The sequence below is a fragment of the Neovison vison genome, chromosome 5, assembly GCF_020171115.1.
Source record: "Neovison vison isolate M4711 chromosome 5, ASM_NN_V1, whole genome shotgun sequence".
In the NCBI taxonomy this organism is placed as follows: Eukaryota; Metazoa; Chordata; class Mammalia; order Carnivora; family Mustelidae; genus Neogale; species Neogale vison.
The window spans coordinates 37,291,238-37,316,088 of NC_058095.1; the positions used below are offsets into that span (position 1 = coordinate 37,291,238).

General features: G+C 36.3%; 1 protein-coding gene across 2 annotated transcripts in view; it reads right to left on the reverse strand.

The window, feature by feature from the left end:
- The window catches only part of CLTC (clathrin heavy chain), a 65,770-nt gene that overhangs the window by 34,919 nt on the left and 6,000 nt on the right, over nucleotides 1-24,851 (reverse strand). For both annotated transcript variants that reach the window (XM_044248550.1, XM_044248551.1), the window contains exons 2-6: nucleotides 9,089-9,296; nucleotides 5,829-6,097; nucleotides 5,201-5,362; nucleotides 2,153-2,266; nucleotides 1,553-1,726 (exon numbers count right to left, since the gene is read on the reverse strand). In XM_044248550.1, the coding sequence (XP_044104485.1) occupies nucleotides 1,553-1,726; nucleotides 2,153-2,266; nucleotides 5,201-5,362; nucleotides 5,829-6,097; nucleotides 9,089-9,296 (927 nt within the window). The remainder of the gene's footprint in view (nucleotides 1-1,552; nucleotides 1,727-2,152; nucleotides 2,267-5,200; nucleotides 5,363-5,828; nucleotides 6,098-9,088; nucleotides 9,297-24,851) is intronic.

The following is a 24,851-nucleotide window of genomic DNA, read 5'->3' on the forward strand; positions in this document are numbered from 1 at the left end:
TTTTTTTAAGCTTTTGATTTTTAAACCAATAGAAACCACAAACTCATTCCTTTAGGGCATATGCCCAGCAGCAACTGACTTTGACCAAAGACCAGAGGAAATGACTTGACACCTAAGGTCCCTATAAACACCCATCTCCCTACTCAAAGCAACTGGCCCAGAAAATTTGTTGGGAAGGAGAATCATCAGTAAGTTCTCAGAATCAGAGTTACAAATGGCAAATATATATGGTGAAATTTTCCCAGATACTTTATTACCTTAAAAATATCAGCATGGTAACAGAAATAAGGAGGTCTTTAATTTAACAACTTCATAATTAAATTATCACTAACCTAGTTCACCAAAAGGACAACTCATTCCTGATTTTTCTAAGAGAGACCCATTCAACTGAATATATGAAAGCTACTGAATTTTTAAAGTTGTTTTAGTGCCAAGACATTGACTGGTACAGAAATACAATTTTTTTAAAAAGCCCCTTTCTAATGAAGAGTAGTGACTGAAGCAGTTAAACAAGCAATTGTAATTCATTGTGATAGATGTAGAAGAGGAGAGCTACCTAAATTCTGGCAGTATAAAGCCTAAGCACCTAATCAGGTGTGGAGATCAGACAGGGAATGGACAGATAGGGAAAGACTCCCTTTCTCTATAGGATCTGCCTCTTTATATACATACCACTTTCCAGAAATTAACAGAACAAAGGTGGAGGGGAACCTACCTGCTTCCTTTGCTTACTATCTGGAAAAACTACTAATTTGAAAAGCAAGAAAAAGGCAAGACCAGTAACAGTACTGCTTGAAATTTTAAACCATTTTTTAGAAAATAAGATACCTCCTAGTGGAATATTTTTGATCACGCTAAAATACTAAGAAAACAGAAAATGAATTACTTCTGATAATTTCAGAATAAGTATTACTTCCCCTATCTAATTGGATAAGTTTCCAGGTACCCCGCAATAGCTATTGTAACACAGCACTTTCCAACATTAAATATTTAATAACAGGAAAAGAGATGTAGAAAGAATTCTTTCCCCAGGAGTTGATTAACTGTCTTAGCAATCACAGAAGGAAAAAACCCCTATTAAAAAAAAGCAAAACCACCTGCCAAATGTGACCCTAATAGTTTTTTTTGCATGGAGAGTCTTTTTTTTTTTTTTCTTAATGACTTATTTATTTGATTGGGGGAAGGGGCAGAGGAAAAGACTCTTCAAGCAGAATCCCTGCTGAGTACAGAGCCCTACTTGATCCCCAGATCACGCAATCCATGAGATGGACCTGAGCTGAAATCATGAGCTGGACAACTAAAAGACTAAGGCCACCCAGGCACCCAAGAAATATTTCTTTTGACAATAAAGCCGGATAAACACAATCCTAAGTGGCTATGTGTCAAATAGTTTCTCTCTGAATCAGGATCAAAGAGAGACTTTTTACCATGTGCTTCTGTATTTTTATGTGTATATTATTTCTGACATCCAAACCACTTGCTTTTTGGGAAGAAAAAGCAAAGTTCATGGTAGTTTTATTTCACTGCTTAATTTGTTTCAAGATTTCCTTACTTGTCCCTTTCTGTTGACTCCAATTATTCCGGCTGTAGCTTCATGCGGTGCAGTAACAAAGATTGTTTCTCCACTGATTCTATTCATGTAGATACAGGTACCAGTCTCAAGATCATAGAGGTGGATATAACCATACTTAGTAATCAAGAACACTACATCATGCTTTTCACTAATCTGTATAAAGAAAATCAACAATTCAGTAAAATCAGGAATCTACAGAGAGAAAAATTAATTCATTTCCATTTTAGAGACGCTAAATTCTAGAACTTTGACAAGAGGCTTATATAAGAAATATGTATGGTTTCCTCATTTCTATTGCCATTTACTACCCCCAAGCTCTTACAATTAACAAAGAGTGGAAGTAAAATGTATAAAAGAGAAATATAATTTTGAACTTAGGAAACACAGTTTATTCATTACATGAAAATTAAGAACACTTCTTTACAAAGGAGCACTAATAAACTTTACTATTGAATAAAGGGTATTTTTCTAAGCACTACTAAATTACACTGACTGTGAGTAGCAGTTTGGGGATTAATTTTGTTTGGGGATTAATTTGGAGGAGAGATTTTAAAAGTCCATTTGTTTTGCTTAAAATACCTGCATTGCAACAGGAAAGTCATTTTGTGCTTCTGGAGGGAAGAAAACATCCACTGCCTTCTTTGGAAAGGGCTGGTTTCCTGTAGGTGGTGTGCCAACTTCAATGATATGTAACTGTTCAAAAGAAAATAAAATTGATACAGATCTCTCATTCAGCAGTTGATCATCACAGCAACTTTATTTATAGCCCCACACTGAAAACAACCAAAATGTTCTAAAATAGGTGAATATTAAACTATGGTACAATTACACCATGGAATACTCCTTAGTAACAATAATTTTAAAAATTCTTGTGGACATTACGCCAAGTGAAAAAAAAAATGCCAATCTCAAAGTGGCACATGTTATACAGTTCTACTCATGGAGCATTCTTGAAGTGATAGTATTACACAAAGGGAGAGTAAATTAGTAGTCAGGAGTTTGAGACACTGGGGAAGCAGAGGAATCCGTGGTGACAAAATAGTATATATCACGAATCTACTCCTGTTAAATGACACAGAATGATACAATTGTACCAATGTCAATTTCTGTTTTTTTCAAATGTACTGTAGCTATGCAAGATGTAACCAAAAACTAGGTAAAAAACAGAGGGCTCTCTCTGTACTGCCTTTGTAGCTTCCTATGTATTCTTTTAAGATAAAAACTTTCAAAAAGCTAACTGAATAGCTAGCTCAATCTACCATAAATTAAGGGCACAGAATAGTAATATATGACCCAGGAAGGTACTTTCTCATCGTTTTCAATTATAATTTACTCTTTCCAAATAGAATTCTAACTTAGTTGTTAAATTTTTCTCTACCTATACATCTCTCTAACACAGATGGAAAGTATATACCTAAGTTGGTTCTCTAAATACCTCATGGATGAGAAAATTTTGGTTCAAAATATCTGATGCTACATATCAGGCAGGCAAGAAAAGTTAAAAAAATAAATAAATAAAAATAAAAATCTCAATAAAAGAGCATTATATATTTAGCTTAGTCATGTCAGGAACAGACTCAAATAAAAAACAGTACAGTTTTCAAGATACATACCATATGAAAATTGTAGGGTCTCATCCTTCATTAGATTAAGTATCCATACTGAAAAGAATGGTTTTCTTTCAAAAGCTATGGCAAACTATAGCAGAGAACACGGCTATCTTCCAAAAGCCATGGCAGAGTACAAAAGATAAAGTACTCAAGAACCTGTACAGGTTCTTCCCTATGACCCTGCAATTGCACTCCTGGGTATTTACCCCAAAGATACAGATGTAGTGAAAAGAAGGGCCATCTGTACCCCAATGTTTATAGCAGCAATGGCCACGGTCGCCATCCTGTGGAAAGAATCAAGATGCCCTTCAACAGACGAATGGATAAGGAAGATGTGGTCCATATACCCTATGGAGTACTATGCCTCCATCAGAAAGGATGAATACCCAACTTTTGTAGCAACATGGACGGGACTGGAGGAGATTATGCTGAGTGAAATAAGCCAAGCAGAGAGAGTCAATTATCATATGGTTTCACTTATTTGTGAAGCATAACAAATAGCATGGAGGACAAGGGGAGTTAGAGAGGAGAAGGGAGTTGAGGGAAATTGGAAGGGGAGGTGAACCATAAGAGACTATGGACTATGAAAAACAATCTGAGGGTTTTGAAGGGGCGGGGGTGGAAGGCTGGGGGAACCAGGTGGTGGGTATTGGAGAGGGCACCAATTGCATGGAGCACTGGGTGTGGTGCAAAAACAATGAATACTGTTACGCTGAAAATAAATTTAAAAAATCAAAAAAATTTTTAAAGACTAAAAATACAATAAAATAATAAAAATAAAGTAGTGCTTTAAAAAAAAAAGAACCTATACAGATTTTCAGATACTAGAAAAATGACATTGAAGTTTTTTCCCAGTAGGACTTTTCAAAATATATCTCAGCTTTATGTCTTAAGGATAATATCTGACTTCTAAAACTTGGTATCTCTTCGTGAAATTCAATCAATTCAGACCAAAATACCAATGTTTTCTCCCATCCCAGTACTAACCAGGCCCAATCTTGCTCAGCTTCCAAGATCAGAGGAAAATGGGCATGTGTTCAGGGTGGTACGGCTATCTTCACCATATTAAGAGGCTGACTGGATCATTCCTCAGTTCAGGGATTCTTATTCTGAAATTCTATGCAGAATTTTAACTTCCCATTCATCTATTCCCTCACTGCTAAGAAGATATGGATTTCAAGACACCTCTATCTTAATTTTTTTTAACTACTTACGGAAGACTTAAGAGATTCTACTCTGACAGTTACAACGACAGCTAAACTGAGTTGCCAGGGCCAGCAGTACCAACTGCGGCATCCAAGTGCAGGCACTGTAGCAGGTGAATCCTCAGACTTCTGTGTCAGGGCTTTTGGCTAGGAACATGGCTGCTGCCCATTCTCTCTTATTCCTCCTCATTTTTTTCCAAAGCTTGGTCCTTAACCTTCCTAGCAAATTATAAACTGTTATCTTTTTACTAAACCTTTTATAATCTAGTCAACCAGGCCTTGTTTCTATTATAGCTAAGAACCTCAAGATATAAAGTACTTCAATTTGTCCAGGTGATTCCAATGTATAGCCAGGGTTGAGAAGCTGACTTAAGATATTACTCGAATTGTGGTCCAAATCTATCTAGTCACCTAGGGTATTCAAAATATAGATGATGGGCTCCACTTACTAAGTCACACTCTCTAGATATAAGGCAAACAAACACACAATGTAGCAACCCTAATTCTTATACACAGTATTGAGAAACATCAAACTAAGGCCTTTGGTAAAGATAAGCAAAATAAAGTGTCACTATAAACAACTGATATAAAAAAGTTGTTAAAGAACATTATTCATTTTAGACAACTATCACAAGAAAACATTATTTAGATAAGTATTACTAGAAGCAGAATTTAAAGTCACCACAAATCTTTATATTAAAAACAAATTAACAATGGAGAGAGAAGACTTTTGAAATTAGAGGACTAATTAAATTAGTAGAAAGACAAAGATAAGTTCTCACTAAATAATAATTTGCGAAGCCAAAACTCACCTTCCCTCCAGCTTGACCCCGTACTGCAAAACAAAATAACGTTGATTCTTCTGCATTTCCTTCCATTTTAAACTGCGCAAAGCTAGCCGCATGTCCTTCAATGGGCTGAGACACTTTCCTATCTACAGAATACAACTGCATAGCTCCCACCACACGATTTTGCTACAAAGGATCAAAAAGAACAAAGTTTGGGGACCCAGTGAATCTATAACTCTCAGATTCATCAACCAGTAAAATAATTAAAATGCTTTATATCACTTTTGGCAGGATTTATAATTCTTTGTAAATTTAGTCTCTCCATGTAGATTTGACACCTCTTAATTTAAAATTTGGTTCCAACATTTTCTTAATAAAGCTTAACATGAATATTTAAAATGTGCCTCAAAAACAAGCATCTCTTTACACTATCTTGAAAAAAAAAAATCACTTGGTAAGAGTATTCTGAAAACCTACATCAGTCTAGAGTCATTAAGCTAGCAACCTTTATTTCTTAAAAAAGAAAAAAAAATGCTTTCAAAATAAGTCTGATTCACCAGGACTAAACATAGAAGACATAATTTTAAAATAAACTTCCGTCTGCTCATATTAATTCTCTTTACCTTTTATTAAACATCTAGAAAAATGTTACCTGTGCAGATATGCCAGTCAGAAGTAACCACTTTTGCTTTGCATCTGTGCGATAATTGATAATCTGACACCCTGCAAGGCTAGAATGGCGATCAAACATTTTCACTGGCTGAGACTCTCCTTCCATACTCCAATGATAAACTGCATTATCCGTAACAAGAGCAACCGTATTCAAAGAGATCCATTTCCAAAAGGTGACATCATCAGTCATGGTATGGGCCTTCATTTTACTTTTCATTTCAATGTTAAATATCTGAAGAGTTTTCCCAGCTAAAAACAAAATTATGAATTATGAGTCATTAGGTAAGCAAACTTCAGGATAAATTATTATCTAGCTAGACTATCTCTAACAAGCTGTAACTTCAAAACAAAATGGTTCTATCAGGAGACTAATAACCAACTATAGAAGTCACACTGATAGAGCAGCAACCTTTGAAGAGATAGCAGAGACTAAGCCAACAATCTATATCCATAGCTGAAGCAAAAACTGCATTACCTATACTAAGGACATTTTAAATAAATAGTATGACTTCTACGGAATTCTAAATCCCAAATGAAAATGAGTCTGAAGACTTAACAGTGATGGAAAACAAGGTTGTAGCCTTCATGCTGATAATTAAGAATGTTTATGCATAAACTAAGTTAGTTGTAGGTACACAGAACAAAGCAAATCTAATACAAACACAGGGGGAAATGTCTACTTTTTAAAAGGCAATCATCCCCATCCAACCAGGTCTAGTGGAAACTGCCTATTTGGAGAAGGATCTACAACTCTGCCTTGTACTAAGCACGTAAGAGAAGTACATGCTACATCTCATCAGGGAAAGGTAGAGGTGCAGGAAAAAAAAAAGGAAGACAAAGGAGACAAAGGACAGTTTCAGATGCTGTTAATATGCTGGAAATACAAACAAAGTTCAAGCTTCATCCAATTAAGACAGCAAACAGTAAAAGAAGGATGAAATTTGCCTTGAGTGTTAAGAGTTCACGGAGTCAGATGCAAAGGCTTGTACTTATAATTTGAAATCCATCAGAATGAAAAGTGATTTGGTCTAAATTAACAGAGGTCAAAGCCCACAGCATTCTCTAGGTTAGCTAATCCAGATTAGTCCTTAGAGACTAAGTAAAACTCCATTCATGAGCCAAAAGGAATCTGGCTCTTGAAAAACAAAAACTAAATGACAGTTGGGTTGGGGGGGGAGGTTGGGGTTGGCAGAATGGGACACAAAACACAAGAGTTTTGTACCATGATCCTTCTTACCACATGTAAAACTTCTTCCATAAGACAAAGAATGCTATTCCCATCCCACACAATATGTAAACCACAACCAGACTTGAACAATTGTTAAAAGTTATAGTCCTGTTTATAAAAAGAAGTGAAGGGTTTAAAAATGGCTTCAGAGGGAAGCAGTATTTGGGAATGACTTACTTTCCTTTGCTGCCTTACCCAGCCTCTAGTTAACAGACTTTCTTATTTATTTTTGCACAAAAGGGGTTGGAGTACATGTGTAGGGTGATTGGGCAGGAGGGCAAGATAACAGCTTAATTCCATAATATAGACATATAGGCACAAATCTATAATGCTATTATTACAGTGCTCTGAAAATCCTTTCAATTTATTCTTCTTATATAACAGGACAATAACTAATACAATCTAATTTAAGATAACTCACCATCTGCACACATAAGAAAGCATTAAGAAATGTGATAAGATAACAATAACATTAAAAATAGAAAAGAAATGTGAGAAAATTAAAACGATGGCCTTTTAATAGAGAAGAGTGAGAGCTGCTAAGCAGCTGAATCTAAATTCTTTAAGGAGGCTAAAGGGAGCTTAATACCTTAAAGTATAACATATGTATCATTTAACAAAAACAAGAAGCTTGCAGCCATAAAACATGTGGTCCTAGGTGAAAGTTGGATCACCTTTCCTTAAGATCAGATCAACAACTCCTATCTTGGATATGTGATGATGATGTATTTATTTGACTATGCTTGCCTCCAACCCTGCATTTAATCTCCAATCAGTTTCACTACTAAATACAAATTATGTGAATTTGTATTTACAAATTCACTACTAAATACACTACTAAATTTAAATTATGTGAAGAAAAACCTGTTTAAAAACCTAGCACCATTAACAACTCACCCACAAATTTATCAAGAAATTACTAGGAACCTGAACTATTCCTACTACCAAGAAGAAAAACAAAGCAAAATAAAGACAATTAAATGCCTTTTTCAGAGTCAGCAAGCTTGTCACCTAGTCCTCTCAGAAACTTCTGTTTTAAAGTGTCAATTACATTCTCACTCTATAGTTCAAAGGAAAAAAAATAATACAGGCTTCCAGACAGTATGAATTTCTTTAAACTGCTCAGATGGATAGATTGTATGGTTCCCTACTGTGAGACCAAAAAGTTAGTCTGAATAAACTCTAACACCCTTGATACCAAAGATTTAATATCCATATACACACACTTCTATCAATCAGTGTAAATTGAAGACTTTTTTTTAAATTTTTTTTTTTTTAAATTAGGCTCCACACCCAACAAGGTGGATCTTGAAATCATGACCCTAGATCAAGAGTCAGGCTCCTGGGAGGCTCAGTGGGTTTAAAGCCTCTGTCATGATCCCAGAGTCCTGGGATCAAGCCCCACATCATGCTCTCTGCTCAGCGGGGAGCCTGCTTCCTCCTCTCTCTCTGCCTGCTTCTCTGCCTACTTGTGATCTCTGTCAAATAAATAAATAAAATCTTTAAAAAAAAAAAAAGTCATTATGTTCTACCCATTGAGCCAGCCACTCACCCAATTCAAGACATTTTTTGAACTTGACATTCTAAATGAAATGCACACTTGAAGAATAAAAAAGAACAGCATAAATGATTAAGTTTATCTTCCTAACAAAATTCTGCAATGTTTAAGTACTAATATTAAAGTATATTTTATTCCAGAATATGAATCACTAATGTCTTGTCTTCTGTATATGGAGTTGTATTTTTAGCACAGCCTTGTCACACTGGAGGTATAAAATTTAAATTCTTTCAACCTAAAACTTAAAATTTTACCAGTCTATGCTGAGGAGAAAGTAAGACATTTCACAGAAACATATGCCACTCCGTGAAAGCAGTTAAAATCAAATTTAGTAATATCTTTAACTTTGCAGATTTAACTAAATTTAATCAACACACTAAAAAAGTAAATCCTAATTACTGTATCTGAATAAATTATACATAGGGAAAAAAAATATCCCCACAATCTTTTATACCTTTCAGTGCAATTACTTTGCTAGCTGGATTCATTATGGCGCTGTCTGCAGAAATTGGCCTTCGAATTGGATTGCTTGGGTCATTCATATCAATGATTACCACCTGGGCCTGCTCTCCTACTTTCTCTCGAATGCAGATGAATTTGTCTGACTCCATAGTTAGGGTACTGAAGCCAATGTTTGCTGGATTTATACCCAGGTTCTGGAGCTGGGGAAAAAAAAAATAATAAATCATGTTACAAAATGAATCAGAAAGACTTGATATTCATACATTGTCATCATCACAAATCCTCATTTAACCATTAATGCCTTAAGGTAAACAGTGACAACTCCATTACAAATGAGGCAACTGACAGCCAAATGATGGACCTTCTATTCTTTCAACAAATACGGCATTCAATTATTTTGTTATAACCTTATAGTTTTAACTAGAGATGTGTAACTCCAGGGTTAAAATTAAGAGGCAGAACAAGTACATAAAAGGGTAAAGGAGGGGATCTGAGATCACCAATGTTTCTTGGTTTAAGAATCTATCCTCCCTTACCCACTTTAATATTTCACATGCACTGGACTTTAGGAATGAAAATTCAGTTCACCATAAAAAGACTTAAAATTTCAGAGTTCTTATCTAAAGGAACTCAGACTAACAAAAGCACACAGACAAGTACACAATTAGCAATTCTTTGCAAAAAATACCAAAACAAAGATATGTAAGAGGGACCTGTCACGGAAGGCCCACCACTAAGGGAATGTTCTCAAGGGAGGTCGACAGAATGTGCAACAGAAGCTTCCTTCTAAATACTAGGGCCCAGAGACGTGAAAGGGTAAATCTGCTAAGGGAAACAGAAGTACTTCTGTTAACACTGGATAGAGACTATGAAAGGTTTGCAGAACAAAGAATTAATAAGGTTTTAAAGACAAGCAAGGGCCAAACTGATGAGCTAAATGTATCCCAGTAAGAATCCTGAATGTCTTGCACAGGCAAAGGAAGGTACTAAAGGGTTTTAACAAGGAAAATAATGGAATCTTATTTGCTTTGTATACTCAAAAGATGTTATCATATTTGCTAAGTAAATATAGAGGATCTAAAGACAGAAGGTCCCTGAAAACCTACTAAGTGTGTAAGACCAAAAGGCACTTGCTAGAAGAAGGGCTCTACCCTCCTTCATTAATAAGTTATTAATATTCTGGTTGACTAAATGTAGTATGACAGATTAAGTCCCACTAAAAAGTTACCAGCAGGTTTTTATTAGCCTTGGCCTGACTAATTTTTTTTTTTTAAATTTTCTCCAATGGATAACAAGTTCACACAGAACAAAATACAAACAAAAATGAAAAAGCATGGGGGCAGGGCAGGAACACATCTTCCTTCTGCCCAAGTCACCCAGATACCAATTTCCTTACTTCTCCTCAGAGACCACCACTGTCATTACTTTCTCATGGACTGGGTGAGCCAAGTTAGTTGTATTTTATCTAAATTCTTCTGTCAAATTCTGCTAGTAGGTCTTAATTATAACCAGGCCAGGATCTGAATAAAATATAACATAAGATTAAGACACCGCACTTTACTTCCACTTTCCTCTTATACCTCCATGACTGCAAGCACAACTAGTTATAATGTGTAGTTACAGTAACTTGGTTACTGAATATCAGGGCAAGGAGTCAAGTAATTGTTTAACTATTAATACAAACATGGTAATAAAACAGATTATAGCTTTACAAACTCAAGTATACACTGCAACACAATGCAAGTATACAAGCTGTGAGATAAGTAATTTATAATAAATTTGGTTACAATAAACTTTATAAATTATTAATTTTCATTTCTTCCTGACTTTAACTTTATAGTAACCTTTAGGTCCAGAACTAATGAAGGAAGATAAATAAAAGAGGTCTCCAATCACATATAAAGGGACTGTGGATGGGCTTCCTGAGGCCAAGTACTCCATCTAGTTTCAGAGGTATATTTTTCTGAGTGGATGGTCCTCAAACTCTTGTGAATTTAATCCAGTTACCCTTCTAATAATTGTGGAGAAAAAATTCCAATGATTCCCAGATCACCTAGAACTCTATGTGTAAAAGCAATACATCATCATCGTAATTATTCTGTAAAGTAAGAATTCTATATTTCTAAGTCACTACACCAAACAGTCACATAAGACAATTTTGAGGTTCAACTGTCACAGCTTAAGTTCTACAATGCTGAGAAAGAGAAAAATTAATAGTGTTAGTCAATTAGTAACTAACTGAATCCCAAATTATTCCTCAGGGGCAGGTGCAAGACAACTATAAGAAAAGAAAATTATTAGGAAAGACGGTAGAGGAAGAAAAAAAGAAAAACCAAGAAACTTTTGTTTCTTATTCCCAACTAGGTCTCCAAATAAATGCAGTCAAAAAAGCTGGTGTCAACAGTTAGCACTGACCTTCAGCCTCAGGAGAGGCTACTCCTGAGCTACGCTTTTTTGCAAGATTTGGTTACAAATGGGTGGGGTTTTCACTCCTTGCAATCTACATAATCTCATGTCCTTTTCTCATTCTTCATTTACAAATTCTACCAAGAAAGCTATGCATATGTATTTTTGATCTTCCCTACCATGAATGTACTACTATTCAAAATACTTCATGTGAAACAGACATACATGCTATATTTAAAAAAACAAAATTAAACAAGAGGCAAGTGTCAAGCTCTCACCAATTTCATATATTTAAATATTTTTAAAAAAGCATACTTAAGTAATGTCCATTTATACTACTATACAGGAAATGGCTCCCTCCTGAAAAGTTTCTCCCAGTTGTTAGGATAAGTGGCAGAACTTCAAGTGATGTATTCCTTTATCTCTATCAAATACAAAGCTGTATTTTATTCCATTTCTTCAAATAAGGTCAGTGAGATTTTTTCCTTACTAGTGATACTTTTCAGTGAAAGTGCTCAGAACACTCATCAATTCTTCCCATATTTTCCTACAACATATTCACAAAAGGGAAACATCCCAAAACACATAGTAATAGGATAAGACACCATCATTAACAGCAATTTCGGTTATACTAGATAATTATGTCTACTAATATCTATACAGATAAAAACTTCTAAAAATTTTTTAAAAGGTTTTATTTTCAAAACCACACAAACTAACCATAAAAACTTCTTAAGTTAATTATAAAGGTCTGATGGTACAGGAGACGTATTACCGGAAATGTAAGTGGGTGACTTTTCATAGTATACCCTTTCATACTGTTGGAATATCTACCACAGAAGTTGTGAAACAAACTACTAATAAACCCAGAGGATGTGTAAGAGTCTCCAAACTTGCAGCTATTTTCAGAGGATAACAATAATATCCAAATTCTGGTTACATATTTTATAGCCTCAATTGACAAAATGTTGCTACTACTGAAGCTGGGGATATTCTGTCTCGCTATATGCTTGAAAATTTCTAGTAAAAATTTTTTTAACTTCAAAAAATTTCTACTTTCTGATTATAAATTAAAAAGCATAAATATGGAATCAACAAACTTGGGTCCAAGAAAAGGGGTTATTTATTTTTTTGAATAATTATTACATACACATGGCAAAGTATTCAAACAGTACATAAGGGTATACTGTGAAAAGTCACTCCTATGGTTCCAGTAATACCTCTCTATCCCCAGCAATTAGAGATGCTTTTCCATCTTAGAGACAGCCTACGTATATGAAAGTATAGATTTCCATCCTCCCTTAAAAAAAACAAAAACAAAACACAAAACCACCCACTAATAGCACACACTAAAAACCAAACAAATTATCAATTGCTCCCTTTTGAAAGACAACCAACTCAAATGTCGCAATTCATTTGATTTCCACACTACATTTTTGGCCCTGGTCTGTAGGTGGCTCTATTGTAGGACCTCAAACTTAAGCCTGGCTTAGCTACCAGAAAGTTTAAGTAAATAAATTTACTGTTAACCAGCCAACCCAAAACTCTGGAGAGTCTTGGAGTTACATGTTAGAAATGATATAAAAATGGGGCACCTGGGTGGCTCAGCTGGTTAAGTGTCTACCTTCGGCTTGGGTCGTGTTCTCAGTGTCGTGGGATCGAGCCCCAGGGTCCCTGCTCAGTGAGGAGTCTGCTTCTCCCTCTCCCCTTTCCCCCACTTGTGCTCTCACTCTCTATCTCTCAAATAAATAACTAAAATCTTAAGAAAAACAGAAACAAAAATGTTTCTCTTTCCTTCTCATGCCAATCTGGATTAACATGCCGGGGGGGGGGCACGGGGAAACACTACATTTCTTAGTTTTTGCTGTGTGACTTAGTATTTCAGATTCCCCATTATCTACAGAACACAGAAGGTTATCATTCAAGTAGACAATATTATAAAAATATATAACTTTGATTATAAAGTAAAAGTGCCATCCAAAATTAGTTCTGTGGATTCTTCATAAGAAAAAATGTCTGGGTTTAGTCCCAGTTTTGTCACATAAATGATCACAGGGGAATCAGTTATCTGTGATCTGTTTCCTCTTCTTAAACATCTAAATTCCAAAATTATGAGGATTTAATATGGAGCACTTAGAACAATGTCTGAGACATAGTAAAAGGTCATTATATTAGAACACACAACACATCAGTACTTAGGCCAGCTCAAAATCAGCTTTTTTTCTATTTGTACTTTACTATCTACTTAATTCAGCTGTCCTCCAGGTTGCTTGAAACCCTGGGTGTGAGCATCTTCTGACTACTGATAATAGATTAGTGGTCTCTGGGTGCTTAACTTACTCAGACACTATGAAGTGTCCCTTTTCTTCTTTTCTTTCTTTCTTTTTTTTTAAAGAATAGGAAATTACACTTAAAAACTTTTAAGTCTGTTTTTTAATTTGACTAACTAAAGTTAGGTAGAGACCAGAATCTCCAAAACCTCCGAACATTTTCATACTAAGTAACCCTGTTTTAATTCCTATTTTTAGGTACACCATGGAACATTGTTAAGGCTTGCTAACAAACTTGGCAAATATGCCTCTAACACCTTTGCTGAGGAAGCAAGCTGGGAAAGCTAATGCAAACATATGGCATAAGGTCAGCATCATCAAAAATTCTCTTTGCCCTAAAGAACTCAAGGCTAAGAAAACAGAAGGTAAAATGTAAAGCAAGCATTGAATTTATCTCAACATGCAGACAAGTTTAAGGCACCCTGTTCAAAAACACACACAAACCTATACTATACCTTTCTAAAACCAGAGTTTCCCAATTGGTCATACCACACAATTCCAGGTCAATTTATCCAACTAAACTTCAAATAAAAGAACTTTCTTAAAAAGTAAAACCCTCTTCCACCTTTGCTCGTCAGTGTGTCTAAAGTTACAGAGGCATCATCTTACACAGAAAGATAGCATTTCTTCTGCTATACGTACACTGTAAATTACGTTGCAGGACAATTATAGATTAGAAGAGGTTTATAAAATCAGAGTCAACACTAATATATATAATGAAAAATGAAAAGCTCTTTCTTAATGCAAACTTAAAAATGATGAAAAACCAATGGAATTTTTGAAAAGTCACTTTTTTCAAGTATTAAAGTAACTGATTCAGGGAAGAATCATTAATGGATACTAAAATTAATGGATGAAATTTCCTCCCTTTGGTAACTACAGTATGGTCATACAAGACAGACATTTATGTAGTCTCATACTACTTCCCAAGGTACTCATTATAAAAGGGGAGAGTGGAGCGCATGGGTGGCTCAGTCAGTTAAGGACCTGACTTTGGCTCTGGTCATGATCTCAGGCAGCCCCTGTGGGTTGCCTGCCCTGTGAGGAGTCTATATCTTCTTCTCCCTCTGCCACTCCGCACTTGTGCTGTCAAATAAATAAGATCTTTAAAAAAAAAAAAAAAGTGAAATGTCATGATAGCTTGAATTTCTTTAAAATGTTTAAAACAAAAAAGGCAAATACTGCAAAATATCAACAATCTAGATGACTAGACTATAGCTCTCCCCAGTCTTCTATGAAAGCTTTCAATTTTTCTTAAAGTTTTTAAAAAAGATTAAATTTTACTCTTTTTTTTTTTTTTTTAAGATTTTATTTATTTATTTGTCAGAGAGAGAGGGAGAGAGAGTGAGCACAGGCGGACAGAATGGCAGGCAGAGGCAGAGGGAGAAGCAGGCTCCCTGCCGAGCAAGGAGCCCGATGCGGGACTCGATCCCAGGACGCTGGGATCATGACCCGAGCCGAAGGCAGCTGCTTAACCAATTACTCTTTTATAAGGTTACAGAAACTGAAAATTAAGTTGTTAGAAATACATTTTTATTATGTAATTTACCTGTAGGGCAAGAAAGAACAATACAACTTTCAAAAGGTAAAGATGATAATCAAACCAGAGTGATACAATTCAAGTGTTAAGAGTTATGCTCTATAGGGGCACCTGGGTGGCTCAGTGGGTTAAAGCCTCTGCCTTTGGCTGAGGTCATGATCCCAGGGTCCTGGGATAGAGCCCCGCATCAGGCTCTCTGCTCAGCGGGGAGCCTGCTTCTCCCACTCTCTCTGCCTGCCTCTCTGCCTACTTGTGATCTGTCAAATAAATAAACAAAATCTTAAAAAAAAAAAGTTATGCTCTATAAAGGAGTTATACACCAGATGTCTGTGCAATCAGAACGAAGAAGATTGTTGCACTTATACTGTCCAAGATAGTAGCCCCTGGTCACATGCAGTTATTCAATTTTAAGTAAATCAAATTTAAATTCGGTTCCTCAGGCCCACTAGTCACAGTTCAAGTACTCAACAGTCACATGTGACTACTGTATTGGAAAGCACAAAATATACATTTCCATCGCTGCAGTCTAATTAAGAGCATTGTTTTCAGGTGTTTTCTTCGGAGTCTAACAAATAAGAGTACTATCGGGGCACATGATGGCTCAGTGGGTTAAGCCTCTGCCTTCGGCTCAGGTCATGATTCCAGGGTCCTAGGATCAAGCCCAGAAACAGGCTCTCTGGGGGAAAATCTGTAAAGTTCAATACTAGCAGAAGTGAGAACCTAAGAAAAACTCCTCAATTTGGGTGCCTCTTTCCTCTCAAGAAATCACTAGACTTTCAAACAGTGAAGGCCTAGGGTTATAAAAGACTGAGAATGGGCAGATGTAATAAGATGCAATTTCTTCAAAGAACATGAAAAAAGAGAGGCCTGTCTCTATGCTTGGTAAACTTCCACTGCCTCAATTTCTCAATGTCATAAAGCTTTTGGAGAAAGAGTACACATCTGTATGATGATTCCCTAATTTAAAACTAGAAGTGTGAAAAAGACTGTATTAAAATCAAAAAGATACTGTAAGAAAATAAATTTAACTTCAGCAACATTAAATCAGAAATCTAAGTTAAAGATTCTGAAGTTTTTAACACTTTAAAAGCTTTTTCCTGTCTTGGTTTTGAAACTATACTTGATTTGACTATATGATTGGCAAACAGAAAAGAGGAATTGTCCATCCTTGCTCAAGGGTGAGCAAAGCATGGATAAGTGCTACATGAAAGATTAAAGTGAATTAGCACATATCAAACACTTAAAACAGTGTGGGGCCACATAAGCACTCTGTTTCATGGATTTCTATCATTTCACAGTTATCTAGCTCAGGGACTATGACATCATGACATATACTATTCCAAAAGAGATTGACTCGGACTTCATGCTACTAACTTTACATAGTTAAACCTAGGGTGGGCCAATTTGCTTTGTTTGAAACCATGTTACTAAAGACAGCTTAGGAAAACCTCCATATAATAAGGAATCAGGAAATGGTCAGTCGGCAGCTTATTAGAAGATATTAGTGATCAACCTATAACCGTTAAAGGGACCAAATGGACAATGGATATATATAACCCAATAGTTTACATTTATTAAAAAAGAAAGAAAAATGCTAGCAGAAGACAATACAACCAAGTAAAACCATGTTATTTTTCAATGCCCAATTCTTGGACTGAAGAGATTGTTAGCTCAGTCTCTCTCACAGCAATCAATCACAATTGTTTGTGCCTACAGACATCATATAATTAAAGGAATATTAGTCTTGCTTTAAGCCTACTAATTTCAACCAGCTGTTGTCACATTTGATTAAATAGGAGCATTCACTGCAAACAGCCTTCTTCATAAGCATACTCAGGGAGACTGCTTCCTATTGAATGACTAGTAAACTCAGAACAGAACTCATTTACCAGCTGTATCAGCTGAAAATCAAAATACCTTAAAACTTGTGTTTATGACAGCATTACTAAGAACTTGTGTTTCACAATTAGTGCTTGGCTTTACACTTTCCAGATCCTTCCTCCTTGTTTCATCTGAAGAGTCAGAATGGAAAGGAAGTATGTACAAAATACTACACTTCAGATGAGACAATTTTGTAAGTGGTCTATGTATACAGCCCTATTTCAGTTGCCTTTTCTTGAATCTTCTATCTTGATAAAGACTTAACAGGTGTTACCACTACAAAATTAAGAAGTTAACAATCTGAGAGAGAACTGCTGATACCTGGCTATCACTCAATGCAGTTATTCTGAAGTTAAGTACCTAAAGATTTGGTTAACTTCCCATCCCAAGTACTTCACTCAGCATAATTTCCTTTAAAAGTCCCTGAACATCCTCTACCTTCACTAGTATCAATCACAGTGACAAAAACTGCTGACAGCAGTCACTTTGCAGAGCCCTTGAAACTAGCTATGAAACCAGCAGAATGTCAACTAAAAGCTGCAGTTGCTGTCTTCTACAGGAAATGGAGAAGAATGCTGAGAATGCAGGATTCCTTTAGTTCTTCCATCAACAGGATACTGGCCATTGTTTTGTGTGCTCCACACATTTCAAGCAAGTAAAAAAGCCTTTAACTCTTGCTGACCCTTTGTTTCTACTCCACGTTAGCTTTTTTTTTTTTTTTTAAAGATTTTATTTATTTATTTGAGAGAGAGAGAGAGTGTGAGAGAGAGCATGAGCGAGGAGAAGGTCAGAGAGCGAAGCAGACTCCCCATGGAGCTGGGAGCCTGATGTGGGACTCGATCCCGGGACTCCAGGATCACGCCCTGAGCCGAAGGCAGTCGTCCAACCAACTGCGCCACCCAGGCGTCCCGTCCACGTTAGCTTTTGAGGTGATCACTGTCTCTAGGAGAATTGGACTCTGGTCACTCCAAAATTAAGTACTACATTCAAGAAGGAACCATGGCTGGATTGTAAGACTATTTATTAGCTTTGGCAAATTATCAGGAAACTCAAAGAGCATTTTTTCCTCCTTGTAGCCAACTACTGACTGGAAAATTAAAAAACTTTAAATCTGACTCATTCTTAAAACAATCCAATAATTAGATGAAATGTCACACATTGATTCTGATCAAGCTACAGGAGAGTATAAGGAAAATTTTATGTCCCAAATCTTGCAGATTCTCAAGTTACGCCCTTTTCTGCATAAAGGCCATTCAGGGGCACAAAACAAGCGAATGCTATCAAAGTCATGACTGATTATAGGTGTTTACTTATGTGTGTTTGGGGTAGGGGTGCAGGCAAGGGGTCGTAGTTTGTCCAGACATTCTTTTCAAAGAACTAGAAATGAGGTTTACTTTGAGGGTTCAAGATTATAATAAAACTTACTGCTCACTTACCATAAAAAACCTTCAAAGGATGATTTGAATGTCCCTAGGCAGATACCAAAGGCTTGGTTTCCTTACTATTAAAATTGTAAAGGTTACAATGAAACTTCACAAAACTTCCCAAAATGTATTTCTAAGTGGGAACCCAGTGATTCAGCTCAACCCCATTACTGCTGCTACTACTACACATATTCATGTCTTTTTCTACCCTATAACCACAGACCTGATAGGAAATGAGACATTATGCAGTTACTGCTTATTTTTCTAGTTAGAGCACTCATCTGAAGCATGATCAACATGTAGGTGCTAAAAGTTACAAGACCAGAACCATTTTTTCACATGTGAATCACTGAAATATTTTCTTGTGAACCTAAATGCCAAAAATTACAAGTTCAACAGAGTGAATGAATGAACACTCAGCAAAAAGAGTTACAAGCTTTCTCAAAATCATTTAATATTAACAAATTCAGGAGCACCTGGGTGCCTCAGTGGTTAAGCCTCTGCCTTCGGCTCAGGTCATGGTCTCAGAGTCCTGTGACTGAGCCCAGCGTCCGGTTCTCTGCTCAGCAGGGAGCCTGCTTCCCCCTCTCTCTGCCTGCCTCTCTGCCTATTTGTGATCTCTCTGTGTCAAAAACAAAACAAAACAAAAAAAAAACCTTAAAAAAAAAAAATTTCAGCGCCTGGGTGGCTCAGTGGGTTAAGCCGCTGCCTTCGGCTCAGGTCATGATCTCAGGGTCCTGGGATCGAGTCCCGAATCGGGCTCTCTGCTCGGCAGGGGCCTGCTTCCCTTCCCCTCTCTCTGCCTGCCTCTCTGCCTACTGTGATCTCTGTCAAATAAATAAATAAAATCTTTAAAAAAAAAAAATTTCAGGGAGTCTGAAACGTTAAAATGACTAAATGACCAGAATTTACTTTCTAAAATCTATTAAGCATCTATTATTTGGCAAGCTAACATCAATTCAGTATTTTATAACCTACTATTTAAGTTTTGTGAGACCACCTTTACTTTGTGTTAAGCTACAATCTTACTACTAAGTTAACAACCAATAGGGAAAGTAACAAGTTGTAGGCTCAGAGGGTTTTGGGTATATAATTTGCACCTCACGTCTTCTAGAAAGTGGAAAAAAAATTTTCCATCCCTAGAGTCTATAGATACTGCTTCACTATCTCTAACATTCAGAGTTAAAAATATAAGACTACCTTAACTTTTTGGTCAGGGAGAGGATATGCTCTGGATGCTTGTAGATTTTTTGTTTGTTTTAAATCTCATGGTACTAAAACTTCCCCAGGCCTGTCTCAAACACTGGACCTTTCAAATCTTCTTCTCCTTTGTATCAGTTACATTTTCTTCCATTGTCTGAAAAAAGCTTCCATTCCAATTATTTGTTTCTATAGTTCTCATATTTGTAACCTATTCTGTCACACCTCCTCTTGTTTTAATTGTGTGATTTCTCTCTAAATTTAAAATCTTCAAAAAATTCAAGTTAATCTTCCACACTGCTGATTTCCACAGGGGCAATTCTGCTGTGCCCAGGATCAACTTTCTGTATATATTCTATCACTGCAGTCTTTTAGGAAAAAAAAAAAACATTTCCTCAGATCTGTTCCTAGTTCTGTAGTATTTTTTCCAATAATCATACATTTAAACAATGAGCAGCTAGTATATGCCAGACACTACACTAATAGAGAATTCTACAGTAAATGTGCTATGGCCTCCTCTACTCAGTGTGTTAACAAGAACATAGTAATTACAAAGGTGCCTTGGGGTTACAAGGATGCATGCCTAGCCCAGATAGATGTGGGAGTATACATAGTGTCTGAGAAGAAAATGGAAATACAATCTGAAGAAGGACACACAATTCAAGGGAGGACAGAGCTACAAACTTGAGAACAGAACTAAAAATACCCTATGTGCCCAAATACAGTATTCATTTTAGCAGTGGACTATTCCCTGGACACTCAAGAAAGCTTCTGACCAGTATTAGAATATGGAAAAACTGGAACTCATACATTGCTGGTGGGGATATAAAATGGTACAGCTGCAATGAAAAACAGTTGGGTAATCCATCAAAAATTTAAAACAGTGCTAAACCATATGTCCCGGCAATTCCACTCCTAGGTATATATCCAAAAGAACTGAAAACAGGTATTCAAACAAAAACTTTAATGTTCATAGCAATACCATACATTCATAATAGCCAATGGGTGGAAAGAGCCCAAATGTCTATTAACTAATGAAAGGACAAATAAAACGTAGTATATCTATTCAGTGGAGTATTATTCAGCCATTAAGGAAAGCAGTACACATCTATACTGCAACACGATGAACCTCCAACATCACGCTTAGTAAAAGTCAGACAAAAAAGGTCACACATGATTCTACTGACCAGTAAATCCATAAAGACAGAGAGCATGTTAGTGGTTGCAGAGGATGGGAGGGGGTGGGAATGAGATACTGCTTAATGAATTTGGAGTTTCCTTTTGGGGCAATGAAAATGTTTTGGAACTAATACAGGTGATGGTTGCACAACATTGTTAAATGTATTAAATACCATTCAATTGTTCACTTTAAAATGGTTAATTTTAAGTTATAGTAACTTTATCTCAATTTTTTTTTAAGATTTTTATTTATTTATTTGACAGAGAGAAATCACAAGTAGATGGAGAGGCAGGCAGAGAGAGAGAGAGGGAAGCAGGCTCCCTGCTGAGCAGAGAGTCCGATGCGGGACTCGATCCCAGGACCCTGAGATCATGACCTGAGCCGAAGGCAGCGGCTTAACCCACTGAGCCACCCAGGCGCCCACTTTATCTCAATTTTAAAAGAACTTAGGCCCTGTTAATATAAATTCTTAGGAATTAGATATGCTAAGTCATCATTTGACTTAGCTCACAAGGACATTTAAAATTATAAAATAATTTACAGGGGCACTTGGCAGGCTCAGTTAGTAGAGTAGATGACTCTTGATCATAGGGTCATGAGTTCAAGACCCACGTTGGGCAGGGAGACTACTTATAAATAAAATTATAAAATAATTTTTATACCTGAAAATGTTTTTCTACTCTTCACATTTCAGAAACCATTATAATTCTTCATATGCACTTTTTTTTATATCAGTGTTTTCATTAGCACTGGAAAGTCATCTCCATTCCACTGAAGTGCTTTTTTTAAAATAAATCCATTATGTAACAATCATGGGAATTTTAGAACATGCCTAAATTTCCATGTGCATATTAGAAGAGCTGGGTTTTTTGCTTGTTTTTGGATTATGATCTCCAGAAATATACTCCTAATAGACTGGGTTTTTGAGGGATGTTTAAAAATGTTTCCTTACCACATCCAACAGTCATAAATGTGAGACCAGAAAACAGTAATTGTTAGATGTGTTATATTTACCTCTTATCAATCCAGATGATTCCAAGCCTATGATAGTCTTCAATGAACAGTGTTATAGTATTCAAAACAGAATTGTGAGAGGGCTAGGTAAATGCAGAGACTTGTTAAGGCTTTTAATATACTGAAACTCTTGGGGCGCCCGAGTGGCTCAGTCAGTTGATGGTCTGCCTTCGGCTCAGATATGATCTCAGGGTCCTAGGATAAAGTCCCACGTCCAGCTTCCCACTCGGCAGGGAATCTACTTGTCCCTCTCCCTCTGCCCCTCCCTGCTCGTTCCCAAATATAAAAATCTTTAAAAAAAAAAAAAATGAGAAACCCATTTAAAAGAATATATGTAAAAAGGAAACTCTTTCTTGAAAAATATTTTATGGTAAAAAAGAAAATTACCTTAGCTTTGCAAGGTTCAAAAGGAAGAATATACAGTATTGCAGAATGGTGAAAGACATGAATTTTGTAAATGATGTTCTCCCTATGGGTTTTTTTTTTTCCTCCTAATTATTCAGCCTGGAGTGATCCAGTCAGCTGTTTGGTAAACTGAGTATATGTGGATAGTCTCCAGCCTCATTGTGTCCAAAATGGTGGTTTTTAAGTCCTCTTTCTCAGCAATTCAGAAACAGATAAAGGCAACTCTCCACCCAACTCCCATTTTCATCTACTCTGACTTTCACAGTCAGTGGATGGGAGTCATCAAATGGATTCTACTCTAGAGCCTCCAGGAAGAATATAACCCTGCCAAAACCCTGTTTTCTCCTGTGGGATTCATTTCAGCCTCTGTCCTCCAAAACTTTAGGGTAATAAATTTGTGTTGTTTAAAACAAACAAAATTACCTATACACAGTTACAGCTCAAGATCATCAGAAACTGCAATCCCTAGGATTGCAGTGTGTATCACTATTAGAGTTCTTCCCTTTCCTCCTCCAGACATGGGCTGGATGTAGACAATAAAAGGAAAGAATCTGGTCTGAATCTCCAAGATCTTGGCTTCAATAACTGGGTAGACAGTAGTTTTTTCCTTTAGCTTGGCATGTATGTTCTACTCTATTGGATAAAGGGAGACTCTCCTCTAGCATAGGGCTAAGAACTAACATTTGAGTGTCTCACTGGCTACTTCTTACAATATAAACACAAACACATACCACAGTCTAATTTCAAAATTGCCAAAAAGTATTATTTTAACTTAATAAATGAGGAAGTTGAAAAAAGATAAAAAGATAGAGTTCAGATTAAACATTTGAGACATCTTCTGCAACAGCACACAGAATTTAAATTTTCTAACGTGGCAAATGGTTGCAATGCACTCAATCCCTTCAGAAGTAAGCTTTAAAATCAGCTTTACTTCAAAACCCAAAGAAAAGTCCTTATTTACCCAATGATTCAGAACAGGAAGTACTAATATTACTGGTAGTTCGGCCTCCAAAGCACAACCCTGTCTAAGTTTGTAACCAGTTTTCCCCTCTATGGTTATGCTATTCACACTGAGCAAACATGTCCAACTCCCACTTTTCTTCTCCCCCACCTCAAGCACCATTGCTTTCTTAAGAGTTCTGTTCAAGTTTTTTAGTAGTACAAACACAAAACATGAATAATGCAGTAAAATCAGAAGAAACTTTCTGCTTTCATAAGTGGCTTCAGACTGGAACACATTTACTCTTGTCATTAAGAAAAACTCCATAGACACTTTTGAGAAGTTCAGCTTTATGAAGGGGATAAAGATAATCCTCATCTTTAAGTTAACCTGATCCCAATCATTCTGTACATTTTCTAGTAGGAAGTTGAATAAAGCTCTTTAAAAACATCATCTAACCATTTCAAATATTGGTTCACTGGCCCCTACTTTTCTCATAATATAGAAACAATTAAGGGATACCTGGGTGGCTCAGGTGGTTAAACATTTGCCTTCAGATCAGGTCATGATATTCAGGGTCCTGGGATCAAGCCCTGTGTCTGGCTCCCTGCTCAATAGGGAATCTACTTGTCCCTTTCCCTCTCCTTCTTGCTCTCAAATAAATAAAACCTTAAAAAACAGAAACAAAACCAAAACTATTGACCTAAAAACAAACCACTGGTAGAATGTGTACAAAGAACACCACAACACAGATGCAAACAAATCGTGCTATATTTTGCAGTTCAAATTATATAGCTCATTCACCAAATGAAGCAATGTGCCACACTGCAAAAAGACCAAGTATTAAAGTCTGACCACCCACTCACTAGCTATGTGACTTAGTCTAAAAGTTAACTTCTGTTTCCTCATGTGTAAAATAAGGCTAACCCTACCTACCTGACAGCATTTTCTTGCTACTTACAGATTATGAACATAAAATATTTATCAGTGTTCTTGACACAGAGTAGGTACTCAAGAAGCTAGACGGTCAATTAATTTTGATATTACAGATGTCAGCACAACTGAGATTTGATTAATAGTTATTCCCTTTAAGAAGAAAATAAATTATGCCTCTCATAACACAAAAAAGGGGAGACAAAATCAAGTCTGACAGATGGGTTTCGTATAATGAATTCAGATCCAAGCCTCCTGCCATGCCTTCAAGTTAAGAGCTTTAGCCACAGACACTTGGCCAAGGGGCGGGAGGAAACATCTAGAACTATAAACTTTGCTATGATTTACAAGTTGATTTGTGAAGTTGCTTTAGCATGGGCACATATGTAAACAAAGTTAAGAGAAATAAGCCCATTCTAATATAAAGGACTGAAATGTTAGTTTTGAACTCATTTCCCATCTAAGTGAGAACATTCACTTTAACACTACCAGCTTATAGAAG